Source organism: Danio aesculapii, chromosome 23 (genome assembly GCF_903798145.1).
Source record: "Danio aesculapii chromosome 23, fDanAes4.1, whole genome shotgun sequence".
Classification (NCBI taxonomy): Eukaryota; Metazoa; Chordata; class Actinopteri; order Cypriniformes; family Danionidae; genus Danio; species Danio aesculapii.
The window spans coordinates 10292167-10311690 of NC_079457.1; the positions used below are offsets into that span (position 1 = coordinate 10292167).

General features: G+C 33.3%; 1 protein-coding gene across 3 annotated transcripts in view; it reads right to left on the reverse strand.

Annotated features, from left to right (window-relative positions):
- plekhg5b (pleckstrin homology domain containing, family G (with RhoGef domain) member 5b) overlaps positions 1–19524 on the reverse strand; it is a 140619-nt gene that overhangs the window by 17232 nt on the left and 103863 nt on the right. For all 3 annotated transcript variants that reach the window (XM_056450043.1, XM_056450042.1, XM_056450044.1), the window contains 4 exons: positions 8509–8703; positions 4325–4495; positions 3192–3287; positions 86–286 (listed from right to left, as the gene is read on the reverse strand). In XM_056450043.1, the coding sequence (XP_056306018.1) occupies positions 86–286; positions 3192–3287; positions 4325–4495; positions 8509–8703 (663 nt within the window). The remainder of the gene's footprint in view (positions 1–85; positions 287–3191; positions 3288–4324; positions 4496–8508; positions 8704–19524) is intronic.

Sequence of the window (19524 nt, forward strand, 5' to 3'; positions counted from 1 at the left end):
TATCCACACAAACAACACACTTTACATCAACAACCCCTGTCGTTTTCTGATTTACTCTTGAACAACAAGCTGACGTGCAACTCACCGTACTGAAGCCCTCCTGCAGGTCTGTGGGGTCAATAAAGCTCCGAGACCCTCGCGCTTTCTCCAGCGCTGGAAACATGACCTGAACCCACAGCGTGCAGTGCAGACGCACAATGTCCTGGATGTTGCTGAAAAGCCGAGCGGGCTCTACTTCACCCAGAAGACTGTTATCCTGCAGATTCAGTAGGCCACACAGGAACAGCTGCACAGAAAACATACAGATACATTATTAAAGTCTTCTAGCGTAGGTTTATGTCCATCCAAGATCAAAACTATATCATTTTATTTCATGATATAAAGTTCTGATTCTGTGGTTTTCTTTTTGTGTCTGAAACAGTTCAATTCTCTGTTAACTGCTCCTTTTTGAGTGCTTTGATTGGTTGGATCTTCTTGGCTTAGGCCCTGTTTACACTAATACGTTTTAGTTTTAAAACGGTGTTTTAGAATGAAAACTTTACACTTCCACACTGACGTTTCATCCAGCGTTTCTGAAAAGATCTCCGTCCACACTACACCACTGAAAACGCACATCCCGTGACCACACAAACACACTGTGGCATGCGCCGCAGTGTATGAGTGCGTCTGAGCTCTAGGCAGTCAGCAGGAGCTTTAAGCACAGCTCCCCGGGTGAAGGCAGCAGAGGTCAGACAGTTTATCAAGGGTTTTCTGGTGGATTTCATCTTACTATAGTTGTCAAACGTGGTATTTATTTCCCCTCATCTAATGGTCTTTGAATCTGTTACTTGTTCTCAGGTGTTTCGGCTGAGCGCAAAGATAAGTTAATATATTAATTTATGTAACCATGTACACAGATTCTGTACATTTGACTGATTGCTTGCTTTTATTTCCTATATTGTATAAACTTATTGTACGTTATACTTTTATAATGGCCATTATTGATTATTAAAACTGATATTCATCAAGGGTGTTTCATATTTTTCCATGAAAATGAAAGGAGGCAGTAATGTTATGGGCTCTGTTTTGTTATAAATATGCATACAGTGTAGATGACGCTCATATAAATATGGAGCTACATGATGCCTCAACATTTTAGTGTCTGTAAGTTCATATCAAAATGAAAATAGGAAGTTCCTTATATCATGTGTTTATTTTATTGAAACAACGTAGCCAGGGTGATGCGAATGACACTATACAGTACACTGTTTTTACCCGACATGTCCTCGGGAGTTTGTTTTCCATATCAAACTTGCGAAGTCTGAACTTAAGGAAAGGATGGAGAACTGACCTTTCCCTAATATTGAGCAAAAGCCCCAATCAGATGTCTGCAGAATGTCTGCAGCCATGCCTCTGTTTTCAGATGTCTCCGTTTTCCCCATCCACACTGAGACGGAGCAGCAGCGTTTTAGAATGAAAACGGCCTCTTCAGTGTTTCCAAAACGCTTCGTTTTTGGTGCTCGAAAACTCTGGAGTAGTGTGGACGGAAGGCGTAACCGTAGCAAAACGTATGCATTTTAAAACTAAACGTATTAGTGTAAACATGGCCTTAGTCTCTTGTGATGGTCAAGTGCTGGTCATTTTTGTTAATCCGATCACAAGAGTATGACACTAAATACTGGATGTAGACTATTCAATTCAATTCAAGTTTATTCGTATAGCGCTTTTCACAATAATTATGGTTTCCAAGCAGCTTTACAAAAGGTGCATATTATTGCATTACAATCAAACTCAAATAATTTGAGCTTGTTGACTTTTAAACACTTCTAGAGCATAACATCTGAACAAATATTCAAAATACAACACTTTGCCAAAAATCTACAGCTGTATTTATTTATTGAATGAATATTTGAGTATTAACTTCATTCTTTTTAGAGACAAATTTATCTGCACTTTTATTTTTTATCTATTTTTAAACCCACAAACTTAAAAACAAACAAACAAACAAACAAATAAACAAGTATTTAGATATTATATTTTTATTTTTATATATTATTTTGGAACATTCAATGAAAACATGAAGCTAAGTGCTTACAGTGTTGGGCAAGCTACTTGAAAAATGTAGTGAGCTAAGCTATTAGCTACTCTACTTAAAATATAGCTTAACTACACTAAAAGTTACCCCCTGAGAAATGTAGCAAGCTAAGCTAAAAGCTACATGGCAAAAGTAGGTGGGCTACATCCAAGCTGTTTTTGCAATTTTCATTTTTAAATCGAAGCAACTTAAATCCAAGTCAAGCATATCCTCGTCATGAATAAAACTGTCAAAGAAGGATAATATGAGGTAGAATTGTTCAGTTCTGTTATTTACAGCAATTAACATGCTGTACCGAACAGAAACAAAGTATAATACAGCAAAAACAAAAAAATCCAATAAAGCCAGGTGTTACACATTTAAAATACTATAGTAATTTATAGTAAATGGAAATATTTAGGAATGAGCATTATATTGTATAGATATTTACACCTCTTCATTAATGAACTACACTACATAATGTAGTATCATTAGTAACTATCGTGAACTAATAGTAATTACCATAGTATACTTTAGCTGTTACTACAGTAAACTATACACTTCTCGAGGTATGGTCACGAGGAATCCTGCTTCAGAAATATCTCCTATCTCTCAGTCATCTTTCCATCAAGCAAGTTTCTCGTGTTGTTCTAATCGCTTGGTGACATCACCGACCGGAGCGAGAGGTTGTAGTAATGCACCAAAATGTTTGTTGTCGACCACCGTAAAACAGAAGAAATAGTCATTCTCGCCAGCATATGGATTTACTTTCATTGGCTCGACACCGGCCTCACAGCTCCATGAGTCCACGATCAGTAAATGTAGCTTGTGTGGACGCTACTGCACTACTTGACTAAAAAAATTGCTTCACTACCGAAAAGCTATTTGATTTAGAAAGTAGCAAAACTACCGCCACGCTACTGAGAAATGTAGTTAAGCTAGTAAAGTCAATACTTGTAGCCCAACACAGAGTATTTATTATATATATATATATATATATATATATATATATATATATATATATATATATATATATATATATATATATATATAAAAGCAGGTTTCCTTAGATTCTTTTTTTTTTTTTTTAATCTTCCAAAATAATGAACTGAATTAATTTCCCAAAAAAATTACTTACATCAGTGATGACCCTGAGTTTCTTGATGTACGTAGCCTCAGTTTGTATCAACTCCCATATCGCCTCCTGCTGTTGGAACTGGCGTCTGCTTAAACTCTGAAAACAGTCAGAAAAAAGGTGCACTAATAAACAGCAAATCAGATAAAGCGCAAACTGCAACTGGTCTGTGAAAACTAGAGCAAACATATGTTAAATAAATCAATAAATCAATAACAACAGACAATTATAGTCTATATATATTTTTGCTAACAGCAACTTTTTAAATTGCCAAAAAAAATCCTTTAAAGAAATTTCAATATTCAAGTTTGCAATTTAGCAAATGTCACACAAAACACAACATAATCCCAATAGAAAATAACCTCAAAAAGATGATTGTCCATTTTCATTCCTGAATATAAATATAGAGAAGCTCTAAGAATAACAAAGTATCCAATTTAACCATATCACATGACACTTCATGTCAGTATCTAGTACATAATCCTAAAAAATAAGGTTTTTAGTCTTGTAAAGGTGTAATAATAAACAATAAATCAAATAAGTCTTAAAGGTCCTGTGAAGTGCTTTGAAACGTGCACTTTTATATTCAATGTTTAATGTAACCTTAACTGTAACATGAAGACAGGGCGGGACATAGTGTAGTTCCTCCCCTTTTTAAAAAACAGCCAAAAGTGTTTTGTTTTATCACCGCTCTGCCAGTGAAAGTGGTTGAGCTCAAGGGCATCAAATAAGAAGTCTTAAAGGGGGCGGGCCATGTTAGATACTAGAAAGCATTTGATTGGTCAAAACTTGATGAGAAACTGAAGTATGGGGTGACGTGAATAAATCATTGATCCATTTAGGCGGAAGTGACAAACTACAAGCTTTACATGTTTATATCAATTTTAAATGTGAATTTTGTAGCTGTTTTGGAGCACACTGGCTTATAGATATCCTAAAAACTAACAATACTAATACTAACATCTTATTTTTAATTCCATGGGACCTTTAAACCAATCGTTCTGAGAGGAAAAATGCACTGGCTCGTGTAAAATCTAAAGCAAACATATGTTCGCTTAAGCCAATTACAGTAATGTCTGCATCTGTCACGGTGATCAATAGACAGGATGTGTGTGTAATGTCCCATGAGTGTGTACCTCGGGGTCCTCCAGAAGTGTCCTCCAGCTGTCCTCCAGGGTCAGGTTGGGCTCTTCCTCTTCCTCCTCCCAGGAGTCCTGGTGAAAGGCCAGCTGAGGAGGAACCTTCGGCAGACCGAACTGACTGTAGGCCTGCAGCTTAGTGTGGAGCAGCTCCACCCGGTCCACCTCCTAACACACACACAAAATACACAGACAATTTAGATAATTTTTTCATATGCACTTTTAAATCAAGAAAGAAAGAAATATGGAAGAGTTGCATTAGATTATAGAAATCCAGAAAAGCAATCCTACTTTAGATCAATAACTCCCCACATATAAAATAAATACACAGCTTTAATTATTTGATCTGTATTTTAGCCAAAATTTTACTTTGCAATATAATATAATTTTTGACCCCGGACCACAAAACTAGTCATATGTTGCATTTGTAACCAAATGTCAAACTTGTGTATTTTTATTTCATGCCAAAAATCCTTGGAATATTATGTGAAGACCAGCTTTAAATAAAGAAATTGTCAATTTCTTTCCGTAAGTATACCAAAATCTATTTTTTTATCATTACTGGGACAAATTGGAATCCACTTGTTAGAAGACTATAAGTCCAATATTTTTTTCTCAATGTTTAGATTTATTTTTGGACCCCTCAGATTTTCAAATAGTTGCATCTTGGAAAATCAAACGAAAACCAAACCAAAAAAAAACAACAACAACAAAAAACAAAACAAAAAACCCAAAACAAAACAAAACAAAACTAAACTAAACAAAAAACGCAAAACAAAAAAAACAAAAAAAAAAAAACAAAATGAATCTAAACTAAACTAAACAAAACAAAAAAACAAAAAAACAAAAACAAAATGAAACTAAACTAAACAAAACAAAAAACCCAAAACAAAAAAACAAAACAAAAACAAAATGAAACTAAACTAAACAAAACAGAAAAACAAAACAAAAAAAAACAAAAAACAAAATGAAACTAAACTAAACAAAACAAAAAACCCAAAACAAAAAAACAAAACAAAAACAAAATGAAACTAAACTAAACAAAACAGAAAAACAAAACAAAAAAACAAAATGAAACTAAACTAAACAAAACAGAAAAACAAAACAAAAAAAACAAAAACAAAATGAAACTAAACTAAACAAAAACAAAACAAAAAAAGCCAATTTAGATCTATTGTTCATATACACTTTCAAATAAAAAAAGAAATGTGGAAGAGATGTATTACATTATATAACACCAGAAAAATAATCCTACTTTCCATCAACATTTTTTTTGTAAATTTTCTTCCGTAAGTATCATTCATTTTCTTTTTGGCTTAGTCCCTTTATTAATCTGGGTTTGCCACAGTGGAATGAACAGCCAACTTATCCAGCATATGTTTTATGCAGCGGATGCCTTTCCAGCTGCAACCCATCACTGGGAAACACCCATACACTCCCATTCACACATATACACTACGGCCAATTTAGCTCATCAAATTCACCTATAGCACATGTCTAAGGACTGTGGGGGTAACCGGAGCACCCGGAGGAAACCCACGCCAACATGGGGAGAACAAGCAAACTTCACACAGAAATGCCAACTGACCCAGCCGAGGCTCATACCAGCGACCTTCTTGCTGTGAGGCGATTTCCCCAAGTATATCAAAACATTTTTATTTCTTTCCAAATTTTTGATTAGTAATATGTATTACAAGGACAACATGTTGGAAGACTTTCAATCAACTTGGACAACTTTAAAACTAATTTTCCAATATTTAATTTTAATTAAAATTTATATTTTTCTTGAACCCTGAGATTTTCACATAGTTGTATCTTAGATAAAAATAATAAGATTACAATAAAATGTTTAAGTTAAATTAAATTTAAATTAATTACATTTTGTTTTTAAAAAAAAAGTAAGCTTTTGATATACAGAACGGTACAGTGCATGGAATTCTACAGAAAATTGATGTTATCAAGAAAATATTATGTTGACATACTATTGAGCTATCAAAAAAATCATGGATTCACCACAAATAATCCCCAAACATAATAGTTTATTTTTGTGATAAACAGTGATTAAGTACTAACATTAACAAAAAACAAAATCACAGCACAATTCCTTTCAGCATATAGTACATGTCCAAAAACATCCCTAAAAACAAACAGGACTTTACTTTTTAAGGTAAGGATATTTTAATTTTATAATTGTAAATAATCAAAATAACTACAAAGCAATCACAACAAAATGTGAGATTTACCAAAATCCCATCACGAGTCACATCAGCAGATGGAGCATGTTTTACCATGTTAAATAATATCATTAAAAACATAATGATGGTATTCTTAAATCATTAAATAACTAAGAAGAAGCTCTAAAGTGAACAAAATCTGCAATTTAACCAAATCGCATTACAATTTACATGTCTGTCCCAACAAAACACCCCCAACAGGGTTTATGACACCTTACCAACACCCTTTGACAAAACAGCACCTTTTCTTGACTCTCACACTTCCATTGATTGAGGTGAGTGACCCGTGGCCTATTGTCCTGTAATGGGATGACCGGTGTACTTTTGACAACGAGTATTTTGCATTGATTGCTTACAAACAATAGAACAGACACAGATGGACTATAGGCGGCCTGTAGTGGCCACTGGAGATGGAGGTTTGGCTCCGTTTAACCCTGCTTTTGTAAAAACATGCCCCAGCGGGACACAAGTACAGCTCCTGTCTGTCTGCTTTTGGGATTCATGATGGATTGTGAAAGGGCTGGAGGTGAGAAGTGACAGATGAGTGACAGATACAGTCTCTATTAGTCCTACATCTGGTGGAAATGGTTATTTATTTAGGATTTAGGTTATTTTTTTGTTTTGGTCATCATTAAATTTTTAATTTTGAGGAGAATAAATGAGTGCTGAATAATATTAAAGTTTTAATTAACCTGTGAGTAATTAAACTGTAAGCTGTGAGGTTTTGTTTTTATGTGATATTAAAACAAGAGAATATTCAGATTCTAGAGTGATTGGGGTGATTTTGAGCAGCAGTGCATCTGCATAAAAAAAGTCAATAAAATAAATAAATTAATATATAAAAACAAAAACTAAAATAAATTTTTTAAAAATTTGAACGTTGAAAAATAATAGATTAACCATGCTGAAAAAAAAAACTACAGCTTTTTGGTGTAAATAAAAATAAAAATTTATAAAATATTAACAACAACAACAAAAATAATCAAATTTTTAAAGTAATTATTTAAAATAATACAAAATAAAATAACAAATAAATCATATAGTTAGATGTTACCTAAAATAATTAAAATATATATTTAAAATAAGACAATAAATGTTGCATGCTTATATTCTAGCCGAAATAAAACAAATCAGACTTTCTCCAGAAGAAAAAATATTATCAGACATACTCTGAAAATTTCCTTGCTCTGTTAAACATCATTTGGGAAATATTTAAAAAAAGAAAAAATAATTCCACAAAATAATATACACATATACATACATACATACATACATGCATATATATATACACACACATACAAACATACACAGTTGAAGTCAGAATTATTCGCCCCCCTTTGAATTATTTTTTCTTTTTTTAAATATTTCCCAAATGATGTTTAACAGAGCAAGGAAATTTTCACAGTATGTCTGATAATATTTTTTCTTCTGGAGAAAGTCTGATTTGTTTTATTTCGGCTAGAATAAAAGCAGTTTTACATTTTTTATGAAATATTTTAAGGTCAAAATGATTAGTTATGTTACATAATAATATGTAACATTATTAGTGTGTTTCACAAAAGACCCTATTTCAGACTTAATACTTCAAAATCAAAATCACTTATTTATTTGTCAAATTGACTAGAAATTTCTGAGAGAAAATGTAAAAATAATAAAAAGTAAATACACATTTTGTGTGTCGTTCTTTATAGTATTTCCAAATACTTATACATGCTATTGTTTTAAATGTATGTAAGTGTGTGTAGCTGTTTTAAATAAACATTACAATTCAGAAAAAAGAATAATGGAAAAAGAAAAAAAGCACTGCATCAAATCTCATTACTATTTCTGTGCTTCATCTTCTCTCGGACTAATCCCACCATGGAAAATTGCACCATCTCATATCCTGATTTCCTTAAACTTCCTGTGGTTTTTAAGATGAGTAGATTAGATCATATCAGCTCTTACCTTTCCTGCTCCGGCGCCGAAGAAGACACTAAAGCGGTTGGTGGCACGGTTCTTCCAGTTGTCGGAACCCGCAGCCAGTGATCCTCCAGGAGCCCCAGTGGGCAGAGAGCCGCCCAGCAGGGCCAGAGTGTCGGGAGACGGGATGTTGGCATCACCCAGAAACTCCGTCATGTTCTTCCTCCGACGGGCCTGACCCTGTGTAGAGGGGAACGAAAAGCAAGATTGAGAGATATTCAACTTCTTTCAACATCCCATGATCAATGATTGGAGCATTAAAGAGAAAGTTCACCCAAAAGTTAACATTTACTCACCCTTTAGTGGTGATAAACATTTATGACAAAAAGAAGTGCTATTTCTTTCTTCTGTTGAACACAAAAGAAGATATTTTGAAGAATGCTGAACATCTGTAACCATTGACTTCCATAGTAGGAAAATCAAATACTATGGAAGTCAATGGTTACAGATTTCTTCGGTATATCTTCTTTTGTGTTCAACAGAAAGGCAAGGCAAACTTTATTTATAGAGCACAATTTTACACAACCGTAGTTGATCCAAAGTGCTTAACAATAAAATAAACTAGAAAATAAAAATAAAAACTGGTATTAAAAATACAAGGAAATATATATGTTTAAAATACTAAAATACAAATAAAAATAACATGCATGCATCACTCAAAAGCAAGAGAGTAAAAATAAGTCTTTAAGTTAGATTTAAAAGCATCCAATGAAGGAGAAATCCTGATGTTCAGAGGGAGACTGTTTCAGAGCCTTGGGGCCGCAACACAGAAAACTCGATCACCTTTTGATTTGCAGCGAGAACGAGGGACAGACAAAAGAAACTGGTCATGGGATCTTAACGGTCTACAAGCTGTAAAAGGCCTAATAAGTTCACTGACATAGGCCGAGGCAGAATTGTGCAATGCTTTATAAGTGAAAAGAAGGATTTTAAAATCAACTCTGAATTTTTATAGCCAGTGCAATGAGGCAACGACAGGGAGAAAATAAACTCAAATAGGTTTTGTACTAGTGTAGGGTGAGCAAATGATGACAATTTTGGGTGAACTGTCCCCATCAGTGAATGGTTTTCGAAAATAACAGCATTTTCTTCACAGCTCACCTAACCTTTATTAAAAAACAACTCAAACCGTGAAAGAAAAAAAAGATGACAAATGCTTTTTGTGTGATTTTAACTAATTTAAAAAGTTAATTTGGTTTCAACTCAATTTTTTAACTTATTATTTTTAGTCAGTTTGATTGACAATCTAAGATGACTAGAAAAAATATAGGAACAGTCCACTTAAAAAAGGCTAATTTTACAAGTTAGACTCGACTGTTTTTATAATTTTTTAATCCATTCAGTCGATCTTCAGGTCTGAAAGGAGAACTTTTAGCTTAGGATAGCATAAATAATTGAATCCGATTAGACCATTAGCATTTTTCCTGTAGCAGGTGCAATGATATTACGCAGTGGCTAAAATTAGTCCTCAGCTAGTTTACTTCTGGTGGCATACGCAGGTAGTTCCGTTGGTTATATTGAATCAGAATCAGAAAGAGATTAATTGCCAGGTATCTTCACACATACAAGGAATTTGATTTTGTGACAGAAGCTTCAACAGTGCAACAGAATGACAGACACAGGACAAAAACAGATAATAAATAATTTTATAAATAGAGGTAAGTAGTGAATGCACATATACAAATTGACAAGTGTATGTACAGATGTGTACAAGGGACAAGCATGTTGTTAAATAAGTGTATATGTGTATAAAAAGTGTATAGCGCGTTTGTTTCACAATTATTATCATCAAGTGTTCATGTGATGGATTGCCTGAGGGAAGAAACTGTTTCTGTGTTAGGCTGTTGTGGTGCACGGTGCTCTGTAGCGTCGACCAGAAGGTAAGAATTCAAAGAGGCAGTGTGCTGGGTGTGAGGGGTCCAGAGTGATTTTGGCAGCCCTTCTGCTCGCTCTGTATAAGTACAGTTCTTGCAGAGTAGGGACGGTTGTAACAGTCATTCGCTCAGCAGTCCGAACTATTCGATGTAGTCTTCGGAGGTCGAAATAGGTAGCTGAGCTAAACCAGACATTGAAGAGCAGAGGACTTATTCAATGACGGAAGTGTACAACTGTTTCAGCAGCTCCTTGGTAGGTTGAACTACCTCAGCTGACGAAGGAAGTACAGCAGATTATTACACCAGATTGAGAGTATAGTTCCTAGCCGGCAGCTAGTTTCCTAGAAAACAGCAACTTCACATTTTCCATCGGTCTTAGTACAAGATGTAACTAAAGAAGTTACAAGCTTTAAATAGGAAAATTATCGAAACACTTTTTTGAGCAAGATGCTAATGATCTAATCTGATTCAATGATTTATGCTAAGCTAAGCTAAAAGTGCTCCCGCAAGAGGTAAAACTCCAGGGTATTTGTTAAGTTACACTATATTTCCTTTAAGTTGATTCAACAACAACCAAAAATAAATAAATAAAATCATTTAAACTCAAATAAGTTTTTTCTGTAGTAAATAGTACAGAAGTACATTAAATATCCTGTATATACATATATAAAAAACTAAATAATCTGTAATAAAAATTAATGTCTGGTTAAAACATCAACCATAATGTTATTTTATCACCAGAAAAAAATAAAGCCAAAGACAAACGCACCTAAATATGGATTATTTGTAGCATATCAGCACTATTATTATTTTTTTTGTTTCAGTTCTTTTGAATGTAATCCCAAACAGGAAGTGCAGCCCATAATTTGAAACTCAGAAGGCACATGTGGAAAAAAAAGAGGTTAGTGAGAAGGATATCTGTAAGTATGTGAAGGACAGCAGATAGAGAGATACGATGGAGAGCTTTATCAGTAACAGCTGAATGAATGAGCGGCTGTGAGAGAGTAAACAAGGGATTCAAAAACAGATTGAGAGACACAGGTGAGACCGAGGCAAACAAACTAAATGTACCAGCATTCATCTCAAAGATATCAAACCACCAGCAGAATAAAAACAGGGTGGGCTCACATTTATAAGGTATAATAGCCTTCAAATTCGATATTATATAAACACACATATACATATATACATATGTACACACATATACATACATATATACACACATATACATATATATACACACACACATATATATATACACATACACATATATACACATACACATATATACACATACACATAAACATATATACACATACACATATATATATATATATATATATATATATATATATATATATATATATATATATATATATACATATATATATATATATATACATATATATATATATATATATATATATATATATATATATATATATATATATATACATATATATATATATATATACATATATATATATATATATATATATATATATATATATATATATATATATATATATATATATATATATATATATATATATATATATATATATATATACATATACATGTATGTATGTACATATGTATATACACATACTGTACATATATTTTGGAGTCCTGATCAGGAACATCTGATTCCGATCGAGTCTTAAACAGTGAGATCGGGCCCAATTTCATCCCTATTTTAAACTGTATAACATTTCTATACATGTCTTTTTGTTCTGTTCAAAACAAAAGAAGATATTTTGAAGAACGTGAAGAAAAAAAAGCTGCTAGTCAACAAAACATGTTATGGAAATCAATGGCAGTTTTCTTTGATGTGATCCAAAACCTGTGAAGAGATGATGCCAAGGTATCCATAATCCTGGACCAGGCCGTATCCTGAGCAGATGCTGTGGCAGTCATAAAAGAGTGGAGAGCATGAGACTGATTCCTGAAAGACCCAAGTGACAGACGAGTCTCTGCATTAATCCCGTGGGCCAGCCTAAACACCCGCCAGTGACCTACTCTCACAAGCAGCTTCTCCACGATGGATGCCCAGCGTTCACCTAAACTGCAGCTCTGCACAATAAGTTTGGCCAGAGGAGAAATAGTCGTTTCTAACTAAGTTTGGTTTGTCTCAAGGTTTTTTTCTTTCACTTTCGTCAATTGGTGAAGTTCCTCACCGCTGTCGCCACTGGCTTCTTAGTTTGGGACTTGTGGAGCTGTGCACCGATGGATTTGCTCTTCAGTATTTGGACTTCAGCAGTGAAAATTAAACCACACTGAACTGAACTAAACTGAACTTCAACTGTTTCAATTTACAATAATCTTCTATGTTAAGCTGCTTTGACACAATCTACATTGTAAAAGCGCTAGAAATAAAGATGAGTTGAATTGAATTTCTCCAACATTCTTCAGTATATCTTCCTTTGTGTTCAACAGAAGAAGCTTTAACTTTTCTTCTACACCAGACCTCTTCATCACTTTTAAAACAGCTGTTTTATTACTGCAACTAATTCATCACCCGACCCTTGACAAAAGCACTAAAAAAAACAATCGAAACTCCAACAAAGTGACGACATTAACAGAAGCACTTATGAGTCATGCAGATATTCCAAACAATAAAGATCCAATATCCTCATTACATCATACTACAGTCCAGTAGGTCAGCAACTCTGCTCGGAAACACCAGGACCGCCATTGTTTTGTCAGTTATTGTTCTGCCAGAGAGCATTGCAGCATCTTACTGGTCAAACACGCTCCATCTTATGAGTTAAACAAACAAACAAATAGCTGTTTAGTATCTAAGGAAGTAGTAATGTGGCCGAGCAGGAGGCTTGTTGACCCTCTTCACCAGGACATATAGGGAATTCCACTGCAAATTCCAGAAAGCACGACGGCATTTTGGGGGAATGTGCAAAAAAACAGGAAAGGTCTAAAGACTAAACAATGGAATTCCCTAAATAAACACGAGCAACGCTGATAGCGACGGCAATAACCGATAATAGTGAATTACACTGATTAAATACTGTTTTATTACATTTATTATGATAGATTTATATTATTATTAACACTCAAAAAATTGTGCTGCTTCTTCAAAACTACTTATTTAAAACCGGCTGAATCAACACAATTGTTGAGTTTTTTTTTGGGACAACTTAATTGCCCAAATAATCCACACACAAATTAAAATTAACAAATTAACACATTATTATTCCACACACACATTAAAATAATAATCCACACACAAAAAGAAGTCCTTCTACTTCTTAAAACTACTTATTTAAAATGAGCTGAGTCAACACATTCTTAAGGGTTGCTTTGGGACAACGTAATCGATTTATGTTCGGACAACATGAAGGAATTGTGTTGAACCCAGAATTACTTTACAGAGAATGCAGCAAATAGCTGTTGATGTTTCTTCAGGATTCCATGATGGAGAATGTTCAAAAGTACAGCATTAATTTTTAAAATAGGGAGCTGTTGTTATAATATAAAGGTCTTTACTGCCACTTAAAAAAAATAACAGATCCAAGTATTGTTTTTATACATGTCCTTCCACAATAAAAATAAATCCATGAATAAAATTTAGAATTAGCTCAAGTGTTTTGTACAGGAGAATGTGATGCTACAAAAAGATGAACATTTCTGAAAAACATTATATATATATATATATAATATATATGTTTTTTAATATTTATACTTTTATCCAGCAAGGATGCATGTAACTGATTAAAAGTAATGGTAACTAGTATATCTTTTTTAGACACAGAAAGAGAAAAATGCACAAAGAAATAAATCATTCTACGATTTAGAAGATTGCTGAATAATTGAAAAACAACAACAAGATCGCCTCAAATTGAAAAGTTCTTAATCATTTACTCACACTGAGGTGAAACTGGTAAAAAAGTAACTGCAACATCATTTATAATGTTCTTTCAGCTCAAAGACTGTTGCTCCTTAATATTTATAATAATAAATGTTTCTTGAGAAGCATATTTGACAAAAACATTCAAATAGACATTCAAATAGAAAGAGTTTGTTTTGTTTATTAGATCAAATAAATTGCCTTCTAGACTTTTAGAACATTTAAACATGTTTAAAAATCTTAACATACATTTTTTATACTGAACTTTTCTATACACACACACACACACACACACACACACACACACACACACACACACATATATATATATATATATATATATATATATATATATATATGTGGTAATTTAAAAAATGTTTCTGTAGGAGGTCTCAATGCAATATTAAATGCAATTAAATTGAACAACATAATAGATATCCCTATATGGGTAAATTGATAAACAATATATATATTTTCTGAATAAATTTATTAACTTATTTTCTTTTCAGCTTAGTCCCTTTGTTAATCAGTGGTCGCCACAGCGGAATGAACCGCCAACTTATCCAGCATATGTTTTACGCTGCGGATGCCCTTCCAGCCGCAACCCAACACTCACTCAAAAAGTCGTTCAAACTACTTATTTAAAATGAGCTGAAACAACACAATTCCTGAGATTTCATTGGGACAGACAACTTAAATTGTTTTATGTTCAATCCACATAAATTGGTTAAAAGTGTTAAGTCCACTTAATTCGTGTTGGGGCAACATCAATGAATTGTGTGGAACCCTGCATTTTTTACAGTGCTGTGAAATCCTGAATAAATGTTTTTATTTTTTTCTAATTCAAATCTTCATAAAATCTTATCAGTACTGATTCCTTTTCTGTTTTTCAATGACTTCGCACATTGCATGCATCTTGTAGCCTCCATAGAAGTTCATTTGAGAACACGTTTTATTTAACATCTACATTGGCCTAGTCAACTTACCTGTACATATACTGTAAAACCCAACATTCAACTTTATGAAATGAGTATACTTAACTCAAAATTGACTGAAAGTTAAGAGTTTTGAACTCAGTGTTGAAGGTGATGAGTTAATTAAATACCTCATCATTACTTTAACTTAAATGGAGTAAGTTCACAGTACTCATATAGATGAGTTTTTTGAACTCAAGTGATTTGTAATAATCGGTTTCCTCAAACGGTTTGAGTTGCCATAACTTATTGGGTTTTACAGTACTCAGTTGGTTTGAGTTTTCTTTGTTTATTGGGCTTTACTGTGCTCAAATGGATTCATTGACTCAAATAGATTAAGTTTACAGTACACATTTGGATCTGTTTTTGAACTTAAATGGTTTGTTGCAATCGTTTTTCTCAAACGGTTTGTGTTACATTCACTTTTTGGGTTTTACAGTGTATTTATATATAAATTCTTCTCAATGTGAATGGCCATGTTGGCACTACAATTAAGAAGATCCCTGCAATGAAGAAATAAAAGAAGAACACCAGACTGGCAACTGTGCCCCCTGCTCTAAATTTAGAAGCAACTAAAAGCGACAGGCAGACGATGAGCTTTGATGAGGGGATTTCTGCGGATCTGGGGTGAAAGGATGAGGACGCAGATGTCAGGAAACATCCTTACATTGGAAAGGATGCAATGGACGTCTGACTGCTGGTTACAGCTCTAACTAACAGCCCTTGAGGACTTCAAAAAACCAATAGACTATTGACACTATACAAATAACACATTTACGCAATATGCTTATGTTTTTATATCATGAAAAATGGAAAAAGGAGAGGAAAATTACTCTAAAACCGTCAATTGGTAGCACATATGAGCACAAAACACCACATCTAAGGAAATCTTTCTATTGAAAGTGACACATCTATAATTTACATGGATCATTAAATCAATATTCAGCTTTCCCCTTACTTATTTGAACTTTTGAACAACAAAGATCACTTTAATAGTCTCTACAAAGCCCAAATAAAGAAATAAATGAATCTTTAAGCTAAATAAAACCCCGCATTACCTTCAAACCCATTTTAGGATCAGCCATTATTCCAGATTCCCACTTTCATGCACTCTCAGAAACGTACAAGAGCTGTGGTACCTTTCCACAGGGTGGTACCTTTTCAAAAGCTATACATTTGTACCTAAAGGGTCCATATTAATACCTTAAAGCAGGTGACACACCAGATGCGCCTCTCGGCGACGCAACACACGCACATGACAGTTGGAAGTATCGCACACCAGACGCGCACATTTGCATGCTATTTAAAATGAAACTATTCTGTGGCGCGTCAGAAATATGAACAGTGTCCTGAGTCATGGCTGGGCGACTTTCGGGCGCTGGTGTGTGTACCCTGTTGAAACCTATGTTTAGAATTCTAAAATGCATAGGGCTGCGTGGCGCGACACTGCGCGTCGCCGAGCGGCACTTCTGGTGTGCGACCTGCTTAAGGGTACATATTAGCACCAAAAAAAGGGGCAAAGTGTACCGTTTAAAATTTTTAGGTACAAATATATACGTTTGAGGTACAAATAAGGACCAAATAAGTACAAATGTGCATCTTTTTAAAAGGTACCAGCGCAGTGACAGCTCTCTTACCTTTTTTCTGAGAGTGTGACCAAACTGAATGACCAATGGACTATAAACACAAACTTTTGCCATAAACAAACAACACATTCATGCAACATACTTATGGTTTTATATTATAAAAAAGACAATAAAGAGGAAAAATGCTTGATAAACGTCAATAATTAGCACATACAATCATAAAATAAAAATACTTGTACTGAGAGTGACACATCTATAATTTACATGGATCAGTAAATCAATATTCCAGTTTCCCCTCACTTGTTTGAACTTCTGAACAACAAACATGACTTTACTAGTCTCTACGCAGCACAAATAAAGCAATAAATTAATCTTAAAGCTAAGTAATACCCCGCATTTCATTCAAACCCATTTTAGGATCAGCTGTGACTGCAGATTACTACTTTCTATGGACAAACTGAATGACTGAGGGACAATACACACAAAATTATCCCATTAACAAATAAGAAACACATTTATGCAACACACCTATAGTTTCACATCATGAAAAACAGACAATTAAGAGGAAGAATACTTTATAAGCATCAATAATTAGCACATATAATCAACAAACGCCACATCAAAAATAACAATGCTTGTATTGAGAGTGACACATCTACAATTACATACATCAGTTAATCAATATTCAGCTTATTTAAACTTTTGAACAACAAACAGTTTAATAGTGTCTACGCTGCACAAATAAAGAAATAAATCAATCTTAAAAGCTAAAAAACTTCATTCGAACCCCTTTTAGGATCAGCTGTGTTAGGAGGACAAACTGAATGACTGAGGGACTATAGACAAAATTATCCCATAAACAAACAAACAAAACACATTTATCCAACATACCTATAGTTTCATGTCATGACAATTAAGAGGAAAAATACTTTATAAGCATCAATAATTAGCACATATAATCAACAAACACTACATCCAAAGAAAATCCGTCTATTGAGAGCAACACATCTATAATTTACATGGATCATTAAATCAATATTCAGCTTTCACCTCACTTATTTGAACTTTTGAACAACAAACATTGCTTAAATAATATCTAAGCTGCAATAAATAATGAAATAAATCAATCTTAAAGCTAAAAATCTTCATTCAAACCCCTTTTAGGATCAGCCGTGATAGGAGATTACTACTTTCTATGGATAAACTGAATGACTAATGGACAATAGACACAAAATTATGCCATAAATAAACAAACAAACAAACAAACAAACAAACAAAACACATTTATTCAACATTCCTGTAGTTTCATTTCATGAAAAACAGACAATTAAGAGGAAAAATACTTTATAAGCATCAATAATTAGCACATATAATCAACAAACACTACATCCTAAGAAAGTCCGTCTATTGAGAGCAACACATCTATAATTTACATGGATCATTAAATCAATATTCAGCTTTCCCCTCACTTATTTAAACTTTTGAACAACAAACACTTTAATAGTGTCTACGCTGCACAAATAAAGAAATAAATCAATCTTAAAAGCTAAAAAACTTCATTCGAACCCATTTTAGGATCAGCTGTGATAGGAGGAAACTGAATGACTGAGGGACTATAGACAAAATTATCCCATAAACAAACAAACAAAACACATTTATGCAACATACCTGTAGTTTCATGTCATGAAAAACAGAAAATTAAGAGGAAAAATACTTTTTTTAATGTCAATAATTAGCACATATAATCAACAAACACTACATCCAAAGAAAATCCGTCTATTGAGACCAACACATCTATAATTTACATGGATCATTAAATCAATATTCAGCTTTCCCCTCACTTATTTGAACTTTTGAACAACAAACATTGCTTAAATAATCTCTAAGCTGCACAAAATAATGAAATAAATCAATCTTAAAGCTAAAAATCTTCATTCAAACCCCTTTTAGGATCAGCCGTGATAGGAGATTACTACTTTCTATGGATAAACTGAATGACTAATGGACAATAGACACAAAATTATCCCATAAACAAACAAACAAACAAACAAAATACATTTATTCAACATACCTATAGTTTCATATCATGAAAAACAGACAATTAAGAGGAAAAATACTTTATAAGCATCAATAATTAGCACATATAATCAACAAACACTACATCCAAAGAAAAATCCGTCTATTGAGAGCAACACATCTATAATTTACATGGATCATTAAATCAATATTCAGCTTTCCCTTCAATTATTTGAACTTTTGAACAACAAACATCGCTTAAATAATCTCTAAGCTGCACAAATAATGAAATAAATCAATCTTAAAGCTAAAAATCTTCATTCAAACCCCTTTTAGGATCAGCCGTGATGGGAGATTGCTACTTTCTATGGACAAACTGAATGACTAATGGACAATAGACACAAAATTATGCCATAAACAAACAAAATGAAAACACATTTAAGCAACATACCTGTAGTTTCATATCATGAAAAACAGACAATTGAGAGGAAAAATACGCTATAAACGTCAATAATTAGCACATATAATCAACAAACGCCACATCAAAAATAAAAATCTGTCTATTGAGAGTGACACATCTATAACTTACATGGATCATTAAATCAATATTCAGCGCTCCCCTTACTTATTTGAACTTTTGAACAACAAACATCACTTTAATAGTTTCTACGTTGCACAAATAAAGAAAT